The sequence below is a fragment of the Pelophylax lessonae genome (genome assembly GCF_965119305.1).
Source record: "Pelophylax lessonae genome assembly, chromosome: 10".
Classification (NCBI taxonomy): Eukaryota; Metazoa; Chordata; class Amphibia; order Anura; family Ranidae; genus Pelophylax; species Pelophylax lessonae.
The window spans coordinates 185,068,303-185,090,091 of NC_138777.1; the positions used below are offsets into that span (position 1 = coordinate 185,068,303).

The following is a 21,789-nucleotide window of genomic DNA, read 5'->3' on the forward strand; positions in this document are numbered from 1 at the left end:
TGTTCTAAATGTTGCTAGATATGTTTAAATAAGTACGGAGGGGTGTTTTAAAAAAAAAGTATTTGGGGGACTGGAACTCCGCTTTAATGTATCCATTTTTATATGCTAAAGATAAATACATTTTTTTGTTTTTATTTTATAACATTGCTGAACTCTAGGAAATCTTCTTAATTACACAGTTGATATACATACTGTAGATGAGTTATATTGCTTATCAAAGGATTTGTACATCTGTCTATCCAGTCCTGTAATTTTCACAGCCCTTCCTGATTGCAGAACCAGATTGAAGAACTGTTTTGTTTTTTTTTTCTATTCTGCAGTCAGGCTATACAGTTTGATCCATTCTCTGCTCCTAGCCTGCTGACTCGACAGTCAAGGAGCAGCAGAACACTGATCAAGTCATCCCTCTGCCCATTCCACTCTTTCCCCCTGGGCATGCAACACCTGACTGGCCTCTACTGCTGCCTCTCCCCGTTTTAACTGTAAAACTGTAAAGGCTGATAACAAGTCAAATTCAGTTATTTATAATTAATATAATAATAAATAATTAAAAATACATTTCATGATTTTAGTGAGTACAGTATATACAGTAATTTCAATAATTGGGGCATTTAATGTCTGCTTGGAGTAAGGCTGTAGGCCCAGAGTCATCTGAAACTGTCATTTGATTTTCATTTTTCATAACCTGAGAAAATACATGTTAGTAGGTCCTGATACATTTGAATGCAGGATGTGCACTTGTATCTATGTATTACCTTTAGCTCAACACCTGTCAGTGTCAGGACAAGTCGTTCATCAAGGTAATAGCCCAGCAGTAAATTGTCCAGGACCTGCTCTGAAAACCAGAAGTAGAGCATCCTATCTTCTGTCAGCAAGGAGGGTGTATATATGGAGCTGTTATAATCAACACTGTGGTTCTTGTAATTCAAGAAACCCTATGGAAATAACAAAAAGAGCCAGGTTTTAAAGATATACTAAACGTGTTTTAAAATGTTTAACATAGAAACTACAGAAGGATTCCGTGAGTAAAAGTATGGAGTTTTATTGTGTACTGCCATATGTTTCCTTAGACTTGACAATGAAAGCAACTACAGGGTAAGCCACATGTGATCAAGGCTCATCGCCGAAACGCGTAAGCCACCTTGTCTTTTTACTCACTGAGGCGTGACAATAAAGAATTGGAAGATTTACAGAGTTGCCGGCTGTCCTTTTGCTTGATATTGTAAACCACATGGACAGTGTATTATTTCCAACCAGGGCTTTTTTCCTTTCTGAGACAATTTTTGTCTCTTCCCTTACCCATCTCCGAGCACCGTTTTTTGATTCCACCCACCTCTCAGTACTGCCCAATTTAGAGAATACAGAGCCAAGTATCATTCTGGGGTGCTAAGTAGTTTGTATGGAGTTTGCTAATGATAACAAGAAAAGCAGAAAAATAGATCCACTGCAGCTATAGATCCCCAATAACAATAGATCTCCACCAGCAACAATGGACACCTGGAAAAAAGTTCACCCCAGCAACAATAGACCTTGAGCAGCAACAACAGATCTCCTAGCAGCCAGGATCAATAGACCCCTGCCTCAACAGCAGATCCCTTCCAGCAACAATGGACCCCAAAGCAACATAAGCATGATGGTTGCCATCAAGGCGCCCATTGTATCTGTAAAACTATATAAATGCACCCAGGGCTTTTTTTTTCTTAGAGAATTGGTGGAGGAACTTAACCACATCCCCTGCCGAACCTTATCAAATAGTGGGTGTAGCCAAATTGCACAGTGGGAGGCTCTTAAAGGGGCAATAAATAACAGAAGTGAGTTATGTACAGAGTTCAGGGGGGCACAGGAGGTACATCCTGAGTGAGGCTAGGTTCAGACCAATGGAGTTTGCAGTTGGCCCGTTTTCTATATGCGTTTTGCAGTGCATGTTGCGTTTTTGTACCTGTGTTTTTAATGCATTTTGCATGTGTTTTTTGTTGGCAAATACAATAGTTTTGCAGGGCAGCATGAGAAGTCTGTTTTCAGTGGGAGGTGTTTGCAGTGAAGTATGGTCAAAAATACAGGTCGCAAAACGCAGTAGAAGCACAGGCAAAACGCAGGACACATGCAGCACTTGCGTTTGGATGCGGGCCCTTTGAAGTCTATTGGACCAAAAATGCAAAACACTGCAGGGAAAGATGTCCCAGACCCTTTCTTAAAAAAACGCACCCGCAGGAACCACATAGATGTGAACGTTTCCCATAGGAAATCATTATAAATGGCTTGCACTGTGTTTCTGAAAAACGCAAGCCACGCTAGAAAATGCAATAGTGTGAACTAAACCTGAAGGGTTCAGCGATGTGCTATGGACAGAGTGCTAAGTTCAGGGATGTGCTATGGACAGAGTGCTAAGTTCAGGGATGTGTTATGGACAGAGTGCTAAGTTCAGGGATGTGCTATGGACAGAGTGCTATGTTCAGGCATGTGCAATAGACAGAGCGCTATGTTCAGGGAAGGGCTATGGACAGAGTGCTATGTTCAGGGAAGGGCTATGGACAGAGTGCCAAGTTCAGGGATGTGCTATGGACAGAGTGCTAAGTTCAGGGTTGTGCTATGGACAGAGTGCAGTTTCAAAGGTGCCCATTGCACAAAATGCAGAGTTCAGGGGGGGGGGGGGGGGGAATGCCCTGGGTGCAAGGACCACATGAAATGGCCTGGCAGGTTGGAGTCGGCCCCCAGGCCTTATGTTTGACATGTGGTCTGGATAGACAGCATGCAGCCTGTCACTTACACACAGTTAGTAGCGCAGAAGAAAAGGGGCTGCAGTATTATTAGGAGAAGAGAAAAGATGTTACAATGAAAGTAAACTTGTTGCTTCCTTGGGGGATGAAAACTAAAAGTAGCCTGTAAAAGAAGGGGAGTACTCACATTTCCAGCAAGTTGTGTGATTAAACTTTTCTCTCTTGCAGAACTTGAGGTGCCACTGGTATCCAACACTTCTGGATTTTAGATAACATGTCCCATATGTCACTGCTGTTTCCCCTACTGAATCCTACATCACTATAGAAAATAATGGAGAAGCCACAGAAGTGGACACATTATCTGACTCACCAGGAAGTGTCAGATAGCAGTGGTTCCTAAAACTGGGAACCAAATTTCAAGGTGGGAACAGAGCTGTAAGGAAGAGATTATTGTGTATCATAGAGTGCAGGAAGGTAACTTAGCCCACAAAATGTCATCTATAACTGAAATATCACTATTACAAGGGCTGGCAAAGTACCACACGTCAGTGCCATTTTTTTTTCTACTATAGTCTGATCACATTCAAGTATATATTTGTAGCACCCTCTAGTGTGCTACTAGTGTGAGTGCAGGAAAAGGTATGTTCTGGCTCATACTTAAACCTGTGAGTCTTAATTGGGTCATGGGTTTACTTCAAGTCAGGGCTGGATGATTCCTGCAGACAAGTCTCTGGTGCCTCCCCCTAGTTCTGGAAAGTTAGAGAACATTCTGGAAACTGGGGGGCAGAGGCTAGGTGGATTGTTTTGCATACTCATGGGAGCTTGGCCAATCCCCGGGTGGTGGGCCTGGCAGGGTGGTTGAGCCAGCCCTTTAATTATGGATGAGTCATGCTGGCAGGGGAGTTGGGTGGACGTTGGAAATGGCGTTCAGAGGGGACGGTCGGTGGCCCTCGAGGTGAACCCCCTAGTCTGGGAAGGGGGAGTACTCTGCCTCTGGTCAGGGCTCAAGCTGGCCTGGGAGGATCCTGACAACAAAAGCAGTTTGGAGGGAGTCTTCTCTGAGAGGCAGTGGGAGCAAGGAGGACAGTGTGGGTACTACAGCACAGTCAGGGACTTAAAATGAGGAAGACTGCAACACGTAGAAGATCTCTCTGGAAGATAGCAGTGTGCTTAAATCTTTCTTAAACTTGCCCTGGGAGATCTCTGGAGCAGTCAGGTAGACTGATGAAGAGTCAGATAGACTAGTGAAGAGGCAGCCGGATGGGCTGGTGAAGAAGCAGCCAAGTGGGCTGCCATTTCCTGCAGTGGTAGAACTGGGACCAGTGTCTACAAGGGAGTTGGAGGTACTCCAGGACGCAGTTCACAACATTTTGTGCTACTTTCTAAAGGGGCAGAGAGTTTCTAGTCCTTAAAGAGGTTGTAAACCCTTTTTTTTTTTTCTTTTTCACCCTGAAAGACAAACACATAATGAGCTAGTATGCATCGCATACTAGCTCATTATGAAATACTTACCTTAGAACGAGCCCCCGCCGTGCCGTCCGCTTACCTCTATGACGGGCGACATGTTCAATCGCCCGTCTTCCGGGATCGCGGCATCCGGCCATCTGATTGGCCGGAACCGCGGTGACGTCACTCCCACGCACGCGGTAGCCGACGGTCACGGCACGGGGCTCTGAAGGAACGGCACCAGCGGCCGTTCCTTCAGAGCGCATGCGCCAGTGAGGTAAATATCTCCTAAACGGTGCATGTTTAGGAGATATTTACAGTACCTATAGGTACAACTTGCAGAGGAGGGTTTACTTCCACTTTAAGGGGCTTCTTAAAGATGCTTTGCATCTTTTTACTTAAAGACTGTCAGTGTCTGTGAGTGAAGAAACAAATCTGAAGCTGTACATAGGGAGGAAGTTGTCCCTGGTTTTCGTTACTACCAAGTTGGGCATTCCATGATTCTTATTCCCCATCCAAGTTATAACCCCTAATAAAACATAAAAATCAAGCTCAAAGATTGCTCCTTGTGTCTTGATAAAAGCTGAAAATGCTTTTTGCCTGGCTGTGTAGGAGTGGGGAACCCAGTCACCTGCAACCCCTATGGGGGTAGTGCTACATAGTTAAAAATTAATTAAAATACAGTCCCTGCATAAGAGACTGGGGGGTTCATTTATTAAAACTGGAGTGCAAAATCTAGTGCAGCTCTGAAAAGAAACCAATCAGCTTCCAGTTTTTTTTTTTATGTCCAAGCCTAATGCCTCGTACACACGCAACGATTATCGGCCGACCGATCGTCCGACTTTTGTGCAGAGTGGTGTTTTGTTGGTTGGAATGTGCCTAGACTGCACACGAATTTTCACGGCCAAAAGAAATCTACTTCAGAAGTGATGTCATGTGCTGGTTTACTTTCCGTGTGTTTTTTCTTCTCTGAGCATGCCCAGTCTTGCTCATCAGATTTTTGTCTGCCGAAATCTGTACTGACTGACGGAAAATCGGCCGTTGTGTTGACGGCCAACAAAAATTTTATAGCCTGCACATCAGATTTTTTTTTCGGCCGAAAAGTCGGAGTCAGTTGTCAGAAGCATCATACTAACAAGCCGAAAATCGGCCAATCGGACGTTGGCCGAAAATTCCCAGCCAATAATCGATGCGTGTGTACGAGGCATAACCGAACACGCTTAAGCTAGAAGCTGATTGGCTGCCATGCACAGCTGCACCAGAATTTGTACTCTCCAGTAGTAAATGAAGTCCTGTGTGTTGGCCCATTTTGCAGGTAGCTCTCTAGCACTAACCTTATGTTGAGACTCCACGTAGTTATCTTTTATGACCGGAAAGGATGATACATCAATATTTACTCGAATATCTCCAACGCTCAAAAAGTCTTCTGCAATAAGATTTTAAAGGTTATAACTTGACAAAAGTGGAAAACTCAAAATATAAAACAAAACGTATTCTTTTTTATATTTCATAAACCCTGTAACGTTTTGGGCATATTTAATAAAACTTTGCATCATTACAGACTTGTATAAAGTACTCGAAATTTCTACTTGAGTAAAAGTACAAGTGCTCGATCAAAAAATTACTTGAGTAGAAGTGGAAGTGCTCGCAGAAAAAGTTACTTAAGTAGAAGTACTAAAGTATTCAACATTTTTTTTACTTAAGTATTGCAAGTAGTTTTTTCAAAAAATTTGCTACTTAAGTACTAAAAGTAAAAAGTACCAGTAGTTTTGAAAAAAAATTTCTACTCAAGTACTGAAAGTAGAAGTACAAGTACTGTGTTATGTAGTTATTAAAGAAAGAAGTCAAAAGTATGAACATCATATTGTTTTTATTATTTCAAATGATTTATTCAAATGATTAACCTGTGTTTGTTAGTAGTTTCTTGATGCACTTTAAGCGCTGTAGCACCATTTATTTGTTTGTTTCATATTTTCTTTTTATTGGAAAGATTTGGTATAGCAGCTTTTATTATACACAGCCTTTATTTTCGTATGCGCTGATTTACAAATTACATTATACACATTTTTTTGAGCTTTATGCAACCTGCCATCTACTGTTCTGGCAGTGGTAATTTTTTTAAAAGTAACGAGTAACTATGCAGCACAAAAAAAAAATACTTGAGTAGAAGTATCGAAATCATCGAAAAAATGTAGTGAAGTAAAAGTAGAAGTAGGAGAAAAAAATTCTACTCTAGGAAAGTACAGATACCGCATTTCGGTACTTAAGTACAGTACTTAAGTAGTTCTACTTCGTTACTATACATCTCTGACCATAAAGCTGAGTGCAGTATCCATGACAACCAATCAAAATATACTTTTGACTGATCTGACTAAATTAAATTCTGATGTTGCTATGGATTGCAGCACTGTGCTGTGCCAATTGGCTATCTGCTCCATATGTTAAACAGGCAGATAAATTTACATTACTGTGAGTGTCCGGTTTGAATTGATTACAGTTATAATCCTAAAATAGACAGAGTATTCTTTGAGCTATTAGTGAACTGATCTACAATTGGAATGGAGTTTTCTATTCAGTATAACTTACCTGCTCTGTCCTGAATAAAGTCAGCCAGTATATTTGCCACATAATTAATTTCTTTACAAATCTGGAAAGAATAGACAAAGGATCATTTAGAGGTTATTATGTACTGTACTGTACAATCCATACATATCACAATGAGATGGCTGACCTCTATTATGAACACAGATGTTGCATTCTACAACACCTGACAGCGGCATCCCGGCTCAGCGTTACTTACCGCTGATACGTCGTACTGGGTGTGCACAAGTGGAGAGCACTTATATATGTGAGTCATTTTATTTCTATTGTAACCACTTGCCGACCGCCTAACGTACATTTACTGCGGCACGTCGGCTCTATTGCGCAAAATCACATACCTCTAGGTATGTCAATGGCCACTAGGGGGAGCGCGCGTATCCACCGGCCACCCGTGATCATTCCCGAGAGAGGCAGAACGGTGGTCTGCCTATGTAAACAAGGCAGATCGCCATTCTGACAGGGGAGAGGATAGAGATCTTGTGTTCCTGCTAAGCAGGAACATCGATCTCTGTGTTCCCCCAGTCAGAGCAACCCCACACAGTTAGTAAGCACCACCTAGGGACACATTTAACCCTTTGATCGTCCCTGATGTTAACCCCTTTCCTGCAAGTGTCATTAGAACATTAACAGTGCATATTTTTAGCACTGATCACGGTAATAATGTCACTGGTTCCCAAAAAAGTGTCAGTTAGGTGACCGATTTGTCCACGCAATATTGCAGTCCTGCTAAAAATCGCTGAACGCCGCCATTACTAGTAAAAAAATAAATAAATAAAATGCCATAAAATATCCCATAGTTTGTAGACGCAATAACTTTTGCACAACTTAATCAATATACACTTATTGGGATTTTTTACCAAAAATATGTAGCAGAATACATATTGGCCTAAAATAATGAAACAATAGGATTTTTTACATTTTTTTTATTGGGTATTTTTTATAGCAATAAGTAAAGAAATATTATTTATTATTATTTATTGTTTTTTTTTTTTTTCAAAATTGTTGCTCTTTTTTTGTTTATAGCGCAAAAAATAAAAACTGCAGAGGTGATCGAATTCCACCGAAACAAACCTCTATTTGTTGGGGGAAAAAAACATCAATTTTTTTTAGGTACAGCGTTGAGCAATTGTCAGTTAAAGTAACGCAGTGCCCTATTGCAAAAATGGGCCTGGTCATTAAGGGGGTAAAACCTTCCGGGGCTGAAGTGGTTAATAAAGTTACCTTTTGGAAAGCACTGTAATATCTCTCCATTTCTAGGACTGTCAGTTCCATCTCTAAAATGTGGTATAGTTCTCCGAAAATACCTCGATAAAAAAATGTAACATATTTTGTCCAATAGATGGAGCTAAAGATCATGAGAATTATTCTATTACAGAAAATAGGGGAAAAATGTATCCAGGCTTATAAAATGTGTGTGATATTTTTCCATTGAACGTTTTATAAATAGACCCTTATGGGTGTCGTGTCATAAGATGATCTGAAGCAAAATTATTTCTTGCAGAAATCATTTTTGTGTAGATTTAGAAGAAGAATAGATTAAACTGTGAACTTTTGCACAGACTATTTTGTACCTAATTTTGTACTTTCACATCATTTTGAATTATCATATTTTAGCACTTTATAATTATTAACTACTACTATGTATGCACTTTTTGTGTAGTATATATATATTTGATAATCAGCAAATTTGGCATGTTTGTGTCCCTTGATGGTATTGCACGTAGTTGGATACACTATTATCTATGGGGTAAAGTTGAGCATGGTACTCATTCTGATTGATTTGCTTTTATAGTTGTGTTTCACACATTGGAGTTCTGGTTTGCTTAGTTAGGTAGGGAGGCAGAGCGCAGAAATTTCTTTATTTTATTTTACAATACCTTGCTGACTTTTAGGCCTCACATGGGTGTACTTATGCATACGCCTGTGTGCGAGGGCCCTGCTTGCCTGCGCAAGGATGTAAAGGTGTTCTGTGTATCCACATGCAGGGCATTCATGTGGTCCCCAAACCCACACTGTTGGCGTTTAGGAACCCTCACCCACACGGTGGACAAATTAAGAGCAGTGGCTCTGGCCATGTAGCCCCTGCCTCCCAATTGACATGAACGATTTGTGACTTGTGATGATACTCTGGCTCTTTGCTCTCAGACAGCTAGTTCAAGGAATGTATACCTACTAACCCCAGTTCAAGGAAGTGAACGCTAGTGGTCTCCCCATCCTCAACTGGGCCTACCCGAGGGCCTTGATCTAGTTCCAGCTTGCTGCAAGTTCATCCCCACCATCAGGGGCTCTGGTGAACAAGCAGGCTGGGGCTTAGACTCCCAGCCCTGGGGAATCCTGAGCTGGCGATCTACAAGGGCTCACTACCAGAGACTCCTGATACTAAGTGCTTACCAAGTTTTCTAAAACGGCTTGCGCACTTTGTGCGCTGCTTACACTCGCCTTCGCTAACCCTAGCTAAGTCGGGGGAGTGAACCAGTTCAGGGGAAATGTTTAGCGTGCGTTTCACGCAAAATGTTTTTATAAGGCTCACGAGTCGTGAGCCTGTGTGTCTTCCAAGTTTCTTAGATGTGAGCGAAACACGTGAGCGCAATGTTCCTATGATGCAAGCAAGCAACGCGAGCGATACAATTTCTTTTTTGTATTGCTCAAAGCGTTTCTAATCAAACAAACCGAGCAGGTTCTGGGAAAGGTAACAGTTTTGGGGTGGGGGGGAGTCACTAAGTGGAGATCCACTTAGGGTTAAAGTTCATGGGTCTAAGGTCGTTTGACTGACAGCAGCAGGAGCCTATGGCTCCTGCTGCTCTCAGTGTCTCCTGTGAGACAAGAAAAAGAGAGGGGAGCAATGCTGTAGCTGAGACAGCACTGGAGCAGTGACAGGAGTGATAAATGTTTAGGGGCAGAGGGGGGTAGAACAGGTAATGGGACACTTTTTACCTTAATGAAGGGAATGCATTAAAGAAGAGCTCCAGGCTCTGTCAGAAAAAAATAAAAGTCAGCAGTTACAAATACTGTAGCTGCTAACTTTTAATATTAGGACACTTACCTGTTCACGAATCCAGCGATGGGTTTCCCGGAGCCCGGAACCAATTTTTTAATTGGCCCCCGGGTGCTGCTGCCACCATTTCGGGTGAGGGAAATGGGCAGTGAAGCCTTGTGGCTTTACAGCCGGTTTCCTACTGCGCATGCACAAAGCGTGCTGCGTTTTGTAAATGGTCCAGCGATGTGGGAAGGAGGAGGGGACTGAACTTCCGGGTGACTTTGACCTGGAAGTAGGAGCGGGTACCTGTCAAAACCAGGTGGAGCTCCGCTTTAAGGTAAAAAGCATTTTGACTTTGGAACCACTTTAATACATAATCCACAAAGGGTCCATATTTTATAACCAAATGCAATCCAGCTGATATTTTACTACAAACAGAACAATGTCAGTGTTTCACAAACACTGCTTAGATTTTCAGGAAGAAAATCATTTTTTACATGGACTGCGGCTTACCTCTGTACTACTGCTTCACTCCAAGAAGGTGATGCAGCTTTGACAAAGCGAAGAGGAAGAGGAAAGGGATGGGAGTGAGGGAGACGGTGCCCAGGCTGAATTTTAGAGAGTCTCAAGCTGGTCATACATAGATCATTCTATTGCAATATGCCAGCGGCTAACGAAAAAAATGAATGGATTCCGCCATCCACACAATCGAGGTGTCTAGAAAAATCCTCCCCACTGTGTAATAGTTTTCTGACAGCAGGGACTTCTCCACTGCCAGAACACACTGATCAGCACTATAGATGATTGGCTACAGGTGATTGGCTACAGGTGATTGGCTACAGGTGCTGATCAAGCAAAATTTTCCAGTAGTCCCATTCAAGAGAAGGTGATCATTAGATCAAATTTTCTCCAACAAGAATGGCCATAGATGGATCAAAATTTGGCCAAACCCTATTGAACAAACCAAATTTCATCCATCTATAACCAGCTTTACTAACAGTATCCCACGGCTCTCCATTGTCTGTCATTTGAAGGTACAATGCCTCTTTTTGAACCAAATTACTTTTCCTCCTCCTAAGTTGTCTCCCTGCACTATTTTGCATTTTTTTTTTTTTTTTGTCAAACTGAGAAATGATTGCTCTTGTTTTTTTTTCAAAATGCAGTGGTGATTGTTTTTGTATATGAATCCTATAAAATTTGTGTAATAAGGGATGTGGTGGTGTATCTTCTGCCTATAGGCTTTGTGCTAAAAGGTGTCCTTTTTTATTGTCTGCCAGCTTGACCTTTCTCTGCATTCCTCGTTGTGGTGCTTGCTTCAGCCAACTGCTGGGAGCCAGAGACAGACCCTTGCTAGTAAAGCAGCCTCCTTGTTGGGTGACCGTAAGCCAAGGGGGTATACTCTGTCCAACATCACAGCTAATGTCACAGGCCACTTAGAAGATGGGACAAAGCACTATATGTACTTTGTCCCATCAGGTACTATATACTGTAAAAAAGTGATAATTCTTCTGTAGCACCCTACAGATAGGTTCTAGGTAAATGTATAGTGGGCCTTGTCTGCCTAACAGCAGGGCCATGATTTCTGTAGTAAGGTGCCATGAGTTGCAGATGTGTTGAGCTGAAGGGGAAGTCTCCGCACTGGCTCCTGTGAGAGGCTTCTCATAGGGCCGTGGAGGAAGCCTAATCAGGGGACACATCCAGGCTTTTAGCTACCCCAGAAGGCAGATTATGCTGCAAGGAATTCTGGGAGTGGGTATAAGTTTGGGGGGAGCATGTGACGTGGGTGTCTTTGGTGGGAGCAGAGTCCCAGGAAGGAGAGAACGGCTGTCTCCCCTCCTGTCTAAGGAAGCGGATGTCTCGGGGTGTCGCCTGAGAATATAGTGCAGAGTGAGCTGAGGGGATCCGGTGTGCCGAGAACCAGTGGAGAGCGAGAGGGGTTCAGTCCCAGGAAAGCCTACACAGGTTGTGAGTACTGAGGATTGCCCCTGGGGGTCCGCCTGAAGAGTTAGAGGAGACCACTCCGGAGAAGCTTCTGGGATCCAGTGCCAGCTAGCAGTAACGGGGGTGCCTAGGTTGAGGACCCTGAAGTTACAGAGGGGGTACATAGTTAGTGGACCCTGAAGAGTAACAAGTGTAAAGGGGGCGCCTGCGGTAGGGCCCTGAATTGTATAGAGTGTTGGTTGAGAATTGCATTCATACAGGAACCTTTAGCAGTTTACTACTAGCCAGTGCAAGGCTGGGGAGTAAAGTCAGGGACTCTGCAAGTCAAACAGTGCTAGAAGCTCTCTATTCTGCAGTCCTGGATCTTCTGGACTTAAAGTCAGGGATCTAGCACTTCTTTCAAGTTACAGTGTGTTACTAAGCTTCAGTGAGCGCTGGCTAGCGTTGGCTGGCGTCAGGACAGCGTTGACAGACATTTTCTGGAGAAAGTCCCAAGTGAATACAGTTGAAGCCTACAAGGAGTATCCCACTCATTCCCTTCTCCCATCCCCTTTTCTACAATAATACTACAAAACAAAGATGCTGGAGTTTTCTATGTCTCAGTGCTCACACCCAGGACCTCAGCCCACATGGGCTGGAGATGTCACCGGTGCCGATGGCAGACCCCCATCAGGTAACAGGCCTGGAAAACCTGCTACACTTCCTTAACCTCTTGCGGCCTACGTAACGCATATGTGCAGCAGCTTTAATGCCCACACAAAACACATTTGTGTCTATGAATAAACAATATTTTTGTGTTGGCCTAAAGTGATTGTAAAATCATGCGTTTTTTTTTTTTTTTAAATAACAAGTATGTTATACTTACCTCCTCTTTGTAGTGTTTTTTCTCAGAGTGGCCCAGATCCTCCTCTTCTCGGGTCCCTCTTCGCTGCTCCTAGCCCTCCCTCCTGTCGAGTGCCCCCACAGCAAGCAGCTTGCTATGGGGGCACATGAGCCGAGCTGCAGCTCCGTGTGTCCATTCAGACATGGAGCTGCAGTTCGGCCCGCCCCCTCTCTTTCCTGATTGGCCAGCTGACTTTGATGGACAGCAGCGGGAGCCAATGGTGCCGCTGCTGTGTCCCAAACAATCAGGAGGGAGAGTCCCGGACAGTCGAGGGACATCGCTGGATAGAGATGGGCTCAGGTAAATTTTAGGGGATGCTGGGGCAGCTGCTACACACAGAAGGCTTTTTACAATAATACATAGAATGCATTAAGAAAAAAAAATCTTCTACTTTTACAACTCCCGTACACATGGGCCGAATGCCAGGCGTCATTGGCCGGTTTAATAAAAACCAGCCGAAATTTGGCCCGTGTGTATGGGAGCCGGTCCGATAATGCCAATGGCTGAGAGCGCCGACCGGAGTGTTCTGGCGGGGGGCCACCCCCCCTGTCAGAAAACAACAGCTCAGTGGGGGAGATCACTGTACTAACGGCTAATCGTTAGTACAGCGGCTCCGACCAGAGCTGACAGTTTTTTTTCGTTCTGGGTTGAACAGAGAAAAACTCATAGTGTGTACCAGGCTTTACTGTGCATTCCCAATGCCAACAGTAAATGAGCTGTCAGTCATGATCAGGAACTGGGGGACAGGCTCCAATTACAGTGGTCAAGTGATTGAGAAGTCTGTCCCTTCCCCAGGCATAAAGACCCATTTAAAGGGACACCAGAGCTGGGCCGAAAGATGTTAAAAAAGTAACAGAAAGCAAAATCCAATAATCCATGTTAACCACTTTCATTATTTAAACCAAAAAACTGCTTGGCTGTCATGGGTTATAGAACTTTGTATGTAATCTCCGCTTTTTTTTTGCAATGCTTGTTTAACCACTTAAGCCCCGGAAGATTTTACCCCCTTCCTGACCAGGGGGTTTTTTGTGATTTTTTACTGCGTGACTTTAATGGACAATTGCGCGGTCGTACGACGCTGTACCTAAACGAATTTGACGTCCTTTTTTCCCACAAACAGAGCTTTCTTTTGGTGGTATTTGATCACCTGTGCGATTTTTTGATCATGCGCCAGAAACAAAAAAAGAGCGTAAATTTTGCAAAAATAACATTTTCCACATTTTTTTATATGAAATTCCCCAAAAAAAATGTAAAAATCAAAATTTTTTAACATTTTCGGCCAATTTGTTTTATGCTACATATGTTTGGTAAAAAAAAATCGCAAAAAGCGTATTTTGATTGGTTTGCGCAAAAGTTATTGCGTTTACTAACAAAGGGAAAGATTTTTGTCATTTTTGGTGTTTTTTTTTAACGAGTAATGGTGGCTATCTGCGATTTTTTTTTGTGGGACTGCGACATTGCGGCGGACATATCGGACCCTTGACTGACATTTTTGACACTTTTGTGGTTACCAGTGACATTACTGCAGTAATCAGTGCTATACATATGCACTGTTACTGTAAAAATGACACTGGCAGGGAAGGGGTTAACTGTATTGGAGAGGGAGGGGTTAAGTGTGTCCTAGGGGCGTGTTTCTAACTGTGATGGGACATGTCTACTATTGTAAAAACAGAGATCAACGGTTCTACATAGTAGAACCGTCTGATCTCCATTTTTACACAGGGGAGAATGACAGGCGGCTTGTTTACATTAGCCGCCTGCCTTTCTCCCTCTCTACCAAAGATCGCCGAGTGACCGGCGGACATCGGGTCCGCCGGTCACACGCTCTGACTCCTTAGTGAACGAGCCGCGGCGGGCGCGCGCTCGCTATTGTCTCGCAAGCCGGTGACAGGCTAGTGACGTATATATACGTCACTTTGCCTGGCCGGGGCTGACCGCCGCAGTATATGTACTTGCGGCGGTCGGCAAGTGGTTAAATAAAAAAATCCTCCATATTATGTTCCTACATAGAAAAAACTGGAGAACTTGATCTCACCTGACTTTTAAGAACAAGTTTTAGCGTGAATGAAATAAAGTCGGTAAAAAGCTGTTTCAGCCATCCAGGCCTGTAGGAAATAAAACAAACATTACATTTTTTAGAAAGGTTACTGTTTTATATCACATGGATTAATATTTACCATATACATTATATATGAGTTATGCATAAGTTTGCTTTTAATTGCGTTCTTTATTATGACCAGGACTAAAAAAATACAACTTAAAAACAAGTTTTTCCTTTTTTTTTCTAGTAGTAGGGCCACAGATCTTTTGGCCCTTACTTTTCCAGGGAATCACAGAAAAGCACTCCTGTGACCCGTATTCAGCTGACAGGGGACTGAAAAGGTACTTGCTCCTCAAAAAAAATTACTTTCCAAATGTGTAAAGGGGGGAGACTGGAATTATGCAATCTCTAAAAGGAGAGTGAATGTGTGTTTTAATGAAAACGCCTCATACAGGAAGACTTTTAAGTGGAACTCTGGCAAGAGCAAATATAGAGTAGAGAAGACAAGTGGAGGTCAGGAAAGACAGGCGAGCCTTTTCTAGTTAGTAAGGTACAAAAAGTATTTTGGGATTGCTAGAGAAGGAGAAATAGGGGTTCTTCACTCTCTTTTCTTAGGCCTTGTTTACATGGCCAAAATACAAACAAATGGCCACGGCCCCCACCTATAACTGGTTTTTGCAGCAAGGAATACTGGAAGGGCGACATATGTCAAGCAAAACCTAAAAATTTCCAAGCTCAGCCTACCAACCAGCCTGCAACCAACTGAATCGATCTGTCTAACAATATGCATTAAAACAGGGGTTTAGTCTGCACACCTTTGCAAATACATGTGTAAGCTACAGGCCCCATCAAGGGACCCTGTTTTCTGTAGTCCCTAACTCTAACTTCTGTGAGTCTCCACAATGGAAGCACACGCATTTTGATGGATAGGTAGAGGACAGGTGAGCCAGAGGGAGCCCACCCCTCCTTAAAGGCACAGGGGCACACTGAACACCCAGCACATAACTCTATGGCAGCAAAGGTGTCAGTGTGTTGCCTGACCAATATATTCAAGATACAAACAAGTGGCCACTGCCCCCACCTATGACTGGTCTTTGCAGCAAGGAGCACTGGAAGGACGACGTATGTCAAACAAAACCAAAGACATTTCCCAGCTTAACATACCAACCAGCCTATGACCAACTGAGTTAACCTGTCTAACAGTATGAGTTATAAACAGGGGTTTCGTCTGCACACATTTGCAAATGCAATGTTATGTGCTGGGTGTTCAGTGCACCCCTGTGCCTTAAAGGAAGGGTGGGATTCGCCCAGGCTCAGCTGCTCTCTGCCCTCCATTAAAATACATGTGCTTCCATTGTGGAGACTCACAGAAGTTAGAGTTAGGACTACAGAAAATGGAGAGCCTTGACGGGGCCTGTGGCTTACGCATGTATTTGCAAATGTGTGCAAACGAAACCCTTGTTTTTAACGCATATTGTTAGACAGGTCAATTCGCTATGTCGCGGGCTGGTTGGTAGGTTGAGCTTGGAAATTTCTTTGGTTTTGATTGACATATGTTACCCTTCCAGGGCTCCTTGCTGCAAAGACCAGTTATAGGTGAGGGCAGTGGCCACTTGTTTGACGGGGCCTGTGGCTTACGCATGTATTTGCAAATGTGTGCAGACTAAACTCCTGTTTTTAACGTATATTGTAAGACAGATCAGTTTGGTTGGTCGCAGGCTGGTTGGTAAATTGAGCTTGGAAATGTCTTTGGTTTTGCTTGTTTACATGGCTGTTACTATTATTGTGTATACTGTAAACTATTGGTGTGTTCTAAAAGGTGTGTCAAAAATTCCCTGATGGTAATCATACCTGAGCCACGTAAGGGAGAGCAGTCTCGGGCTGTGACAAGCTTTCTTGTTTATTGAATAGCAGCTGGGGTCACCTCTGACATGATTTTCACAAAAAAAACACTTTTTTTTACTTAAAAAAAGCGCTTTTCAGCACAAAACATGTCAGGGTTGGTCTCCCCTGCTATTCAATAAGCAAGAAAAGTTGCCTAGCCCAGAGTGCAGTGATTCAATTCCTTTGATGACTCATTTGCCGAGTGCAATGAGCCAGGCCAACACTCATGAATTCTGCAGTGGAGCCTGCGATGAGCTTCTCACCTGCAGAGGTGTACACAATTCTTGCAGTAGTATAAGAAGTTTTAAAAGCGCTAGTTACTTTATTGGCAGGCCCTAAATAACACTAAATAACATGTTTCATGATGCACAAACTTCTTAGGTATGTATCACAGCTCGGGTATCAGTTGGGAGCTAATCTATCAGTGGTAAGGAGGTATGAGGAAGCCTGATGCCTCCTTATGACTAAAAGCTCAATAATAATACTAGAACTATCTTACTGCTTGTTTCCATGGAGGTATAAATCCAGTTTATGAAACGACAGGTAACAGTCAGATGTGTCAGCGGCAACACGATTCTTCCCACAGGCTGTACAATGATGAGACACAAAACACATTAAAAATCTTTTTCATTATTTATTTCTTTCATATATTTTATTATTAGTTATTAGGGTATAGACACAATACTGCTGCCAGTGCACAGACCCCATGGCAGGTTCTTTGGGGACCATGAGTTGACCACACAGAAAGAACTCCCTAACCATTTATTATATACCACTTATTATATAATGTATACATTAACATAGTCTTCACAATAAATGAACCAGAACTGGCCAAAAGAAAGGTGTCACTTTGGTTTTGTAAACATAAATATATCCTAATGCATTACAAATATACGTACGATAGAAATATTACCTATAGCAAATGAGTGGATTATAAGTGTTATTTTAAGGTAAAAAAAATTAGATCAGGCAGGTGATTGACTGCTTTTGATATCCCCTTGTTCCCTTTCCTCCAGTCAATATTTAACAGACCCATAATGTTTAAAAAATGTCAATTTTATATCTTGACTTGGCTTTATATCCAGCAGTGGTGTCACACGGCAGTGCTGCATTTTACATATCTATGCAATTACTTACATTCATGAAACTTTCCCATCCTCTCTTGGAGGTCAACCTTCTCAGGAAATGATATCTGATCAAGGCAGAATGATGGTCACAGAGCGCCATCCTCAATTAACAAAGGTCAATTCTAGCCTCCTTAGCCTAGGAAAACCAAATCAACTTCTTCCTGCCTTAGAGAATTACACATCCTGAAAAAAGTGAAGTTGTGGGAACACCAAATCCTACATCTTTACGAATTCCTGTCCTCACCACCCATTGAGGGTGTTGACTGGCCCAAAAGCATGTGTGTAGAGATCTCAGGCCACCTCTATTGTGTTGTGCAGGGGAGGACTGGGAAAGGGGGCAGGGGGGAAATTGCCCCCTGGGCCACTCTGATGCCCCATAAAAAAGCTGCACTGCTTCTGCCACAGACATGCCTAAAGGATTCCTGGTGAGAAGTAAAAAGTCCCTGCCGCTGACCTACTGAGTGTGGGTTGAAGACAAGGACAAAGCGAGCCCCCCCAGCATGGATGGTGTAAACTATGTCTGTGCAGAGGCCGGTTCCATGCCTCACTGAAGAGTCTTCTGCCCCGGCCAGCCCTAACCAAGCTGTTCTAGCTCCCCCCTACCTCCCCCTGCTGGCAGGTTGGGAATCCAGATTCAGACGGTAAGTAGAGAGTATCTGGAGCAGGGCTTCAGCTTGGAATGGGGGTCAGGAGGAGGATTGAGAGAGTGGAAGGGGGATGAGGGAAAGTGGGAGGGGGGCCGAGTCGCTGCACCATGGGCCTCTGGTTTTTACTTGCCCCCTGGGCCGAAAGTTGCCAGTCTGCCCCTAGTGTGTTGCTCATACACTTTACTTGCTGTACTTTACAGTTGTATCTTTAACTATTTCTGTGTTTCCTTTCCCCATCTGTAATTTGTATCTCTAGCACAGCCTTTCTCAAACCTTTAAACACGGAAGAGCCCTTAAAATACCTTTTCAGTTTCAGGGAACCCCTGCTAATAATTATTATATCAACAACACATGATACATTAGTGTAATGGTCAGTGGGAAGAATACCCCTTATACTTGTGATCATTAGGAAGAATTTCCCTCATACTGATTGCTAAAAAGATCAATGGTGCCAAGTTGGAACTTAAAGCGGAGTTACACCCAAAAGTGAAAGATCCGCTTTAAGGACCCCTCACCCCCTTACATGCCATATTTGGCATGTCATTTTTTTTTGGGGGGGGGGAGTGGGGTACCTAGTTTTGACAGGTACCCAGCTCCCACTTCTGCTCAGACAGCTTAGGCGACTCAAATGGAAGTCTCCTTTCCCCCTCCCTCCCTGCAATCTTCAGGGACACGTCACAGGTCACGTCACAGGTCCCAGAGGATTGCCCGGCCATTGAGGTGCAGCGTCACTCGCACATGTGCAGTGCGCACCCAGCTGTGCCCACACTTGTGATGCCGGTGCTGGGGAGAGGCCAGGGAGAGAACCGAGGGTTAGGGTGGCCACATCGCTGGATCGCGGGACAGGTGAGTGTGTGTTTAATAAAAGTCAGCAGCTACACTTTTAATAACCACAAAAATTACAGGAACTCTCCTTTAAAGTGTTTATAAACCCACAACAGTAAAATCAGTCTGTACATGCAGTATGGCATGCTTGCTATACTCACTGTGGAACCTAAGTTGTTAATCGTCTGCATTGTGTAAAAAGGCCTTTTGATCCTGTTCTCCCATTTTTCCACAGTCCCCAAACCATCCCCTAATATAACAGAGCCTTGGGGGCACTCTGTACATGCTCATTTGGGTGTGTATTGCTAGAGAGTTTGCATGTAATCAGCATTGGGCTTATCAGCAATGCCTGGACAAAGGGTCAGGAGTCCTGCAGCCTCATAGGACAGTCAGAGGAAAATGAAAGCCCCTCCTACAAGCTTTAACCAGACCTTGATAGAAGTCATAATACTGCTATATACTGCTGATGAGAAAAGGTATTTATCAGTTTATATTTACTAAAACTATTGCATTTCCATATTCTGTGTGCTATTGGAGCAGGCCTGGCCCAAGATATTGTGCTGCCTTGGTCCAAGTAAAAAAAAGGTTCTGTCCCCCCCCAAATCACGCCCACCAAAAGGCCACCACGTCCATTATTTTATATAAATATAACATTTTGAAAATAATATATATCCTGTTATCTTCCATAACTCACCACTGGACCCGTCCACCAAACACCCACTGTCTGTCCTCAGTCCTCCTGTCACTCCTGTGTCTGCTACGGCCACTGCCCTAGGAGATCCAGCCTGCCCTGCGTGAGATGGAGTGCGCTGATGTCTGACGTCATTGCGCACACCACGATCATGCGAGGGACGTTCCCTGGAGTAGACGCTCCGCCTCCTCATACTCATCAGTTTGCACTACGGGCAGCAATATGAGATATAGAAATGCCGCCTGTAACACGCCGCAAAACTGCTGGACAAAAAAATCTTGGGAGTCTATTTGCTGCCTCTCTCCAAGTTCTGTCTGGGTCCAATGAACCCATCAGGACCCATGGTAGGGCCAGTCCTGTATGGGAGACCAAATATAGTGAATGCAGGGTCCTGGGTTTAGTAACACTTTAACTTATCTGAGCTTATTGCTCAAGGAACCCCTAGAAAACTCTGGAGGAACCCTAAAGTTCCATGGAACCCTAGTTGGGAAACTCTGCTCTAGCAGTTTAGGTCTGTTCTATCCTTTTAACACAGAATACCATATACCATACATGTAAATCTAAACGAAAGAACATGTCTACCCTCCTCTTCCCTCTCACCCCCTCCCCCATTAGTTGGGATGGTTGGCAAATTATTACCATAAATACATGTATTCGTACACATATCCACTCACTTAGTTTGGTGTTCACTTGCAAATCCGTTGAGGAAAAGATTTCAAAATCAATAGACTGTTGAACATTAACACTACAAGGGAAAAAACATATTTATTTTAGTTTGATGCTTTCTAATACATGCCTGAAACATTAAGGCTCCGTTTACATCTTGGCATTTCAGATTGCAGGCAGAATTGCTGCGATTCTGCCTGCGATCCTGAATCACAGCAAATCGCGGGACGCCTGTGCGATTCCCATCACTTCTAATGGCACCCCATACGCGGTGCGATTTTGTAGGGATTTTCGTCTGACGAATCGTGGTAAAATTGCGCAAACAGAATTGCGGGACGCCTGTTGCCCAAAAAAAGTAAAATAACTTATTTTGGGAGACAGGCGTCCCACGATTCTACGGTGGTTTGTGGGGCGACAATCGCGGCAAAATCACGCCACATTTGTGGTGCCATTGGAAGTGATGGGAATCATACGGGCGTCCCGCGATCTGCTATGATTCGGGATCACAGGCAGAATTGCGGCGTTTCTGCCCGCAATCCGGGAACACCAAGATGTGAACAGAGCCTAAGAGCGTAAGTTTTATCTTACATAAAATACAGATCACATAACAGGAACACCTTCATTACAGAGAAAACATTCAAAGTCCATGCAGTATCATGTTACTTGCGGTAACTTGTCAATGTTTTTTTTAGTTTCGGATACAAAAGAGAAGATTTAGAAGTAGTTCAAGTTTTTATTACTCTCTGTGTCCTTGCTCAGTGGATTCACCCACTTTCTTTATCTTGGTGACTGCTGAGACCGAAAATGATGGAAAAATCCAAAATGTTACAGTTGTCACCAGAGGATGAGGTTAAGGCAGGACTAGATTTTACATTTGGCTATCTAGACCAGCCTTTCTCAACCTTTTCAACACAGAAGAACCCTTGACATAAATTTCTGATCTCGGGGGAACCCCTGCTTAACATTAAAAATCTACAACTCGTGACACATAAGTGTGGCAGTCAGTGGGAAGAATGCTCCTTAGGTTCCTTTCACACGGCCGCTCCCTGTGAAAGGTCCGCTGCGGGACTTTTTTTTTTTTTTTTCCACGGAGCGGATGACATTTCTGTCATCCGCTCCGTGTGCCCGCATATCATCCCATCCGTTTGCGGATGATATGCGGACATAATGTAAGTATATGGCACTGCGGATGTCAGCGGATGACACCGCTGACATCCGATTTTCCTTCCTTTCCGTTTTTTACACGGAAGGAAAAATGGGGTTCTGTTCCATTCGTAAAAACGGAACAGAACTGAAAGGAGGAAAATCGGGTGTCAGCGGATGGTATTCCGCTGACACCCGCA

General features: G+C 43.5%; 1 protein-coding gene and 1 long non-coding RNA gene across 2 annotated transcripts in view; one reads left to right on the forward strand and one right to left on the reverse strand.

The window, feature by feature from the left end:
- LOC309565261 overlaps positions 1-21,789 on the forward strand; it is a 643,481-nt gene that overhangs the window by 22,824 nt on the left and 598,868 nt on the right. The gene's annotated exons all lie outside the window — the stretch shown is intronic.
- Positions 1-21,789, reverse strand: part of CETP (cholesteryl ester transfer protein) — a 67,904-nt gene that overhangs the window by 19,949 nt on the left and 26,166 nt on the right. Inside the window, exons 4-9 of the mRNA XM_082270143.1 lie at positions 20,455-20,525; positions 16,990-17,077; positions 14,601-14,670; positions 6,750-6,810; positions 5,498-5,589; positions 756-935 (exon numbers count right to left, since the gene is read on the reverse strand). Coding sequence (XP_082126269.1) covers positions 756-935; positions 5,498-5,589; positions 6,750-6,810; positions 14,601-14,670; positions 16,990-17,077; positions 20,455-20,525 — 562 coding nt within the window. The remainder of the gene's footprint in view (positions 1-755; positions 936-5,497; positions 5,590-6,749; positions 6,811-14,600; positions 14,671-16,989; positions 17,078-20,454; positions 20,526-21,789) is intronic.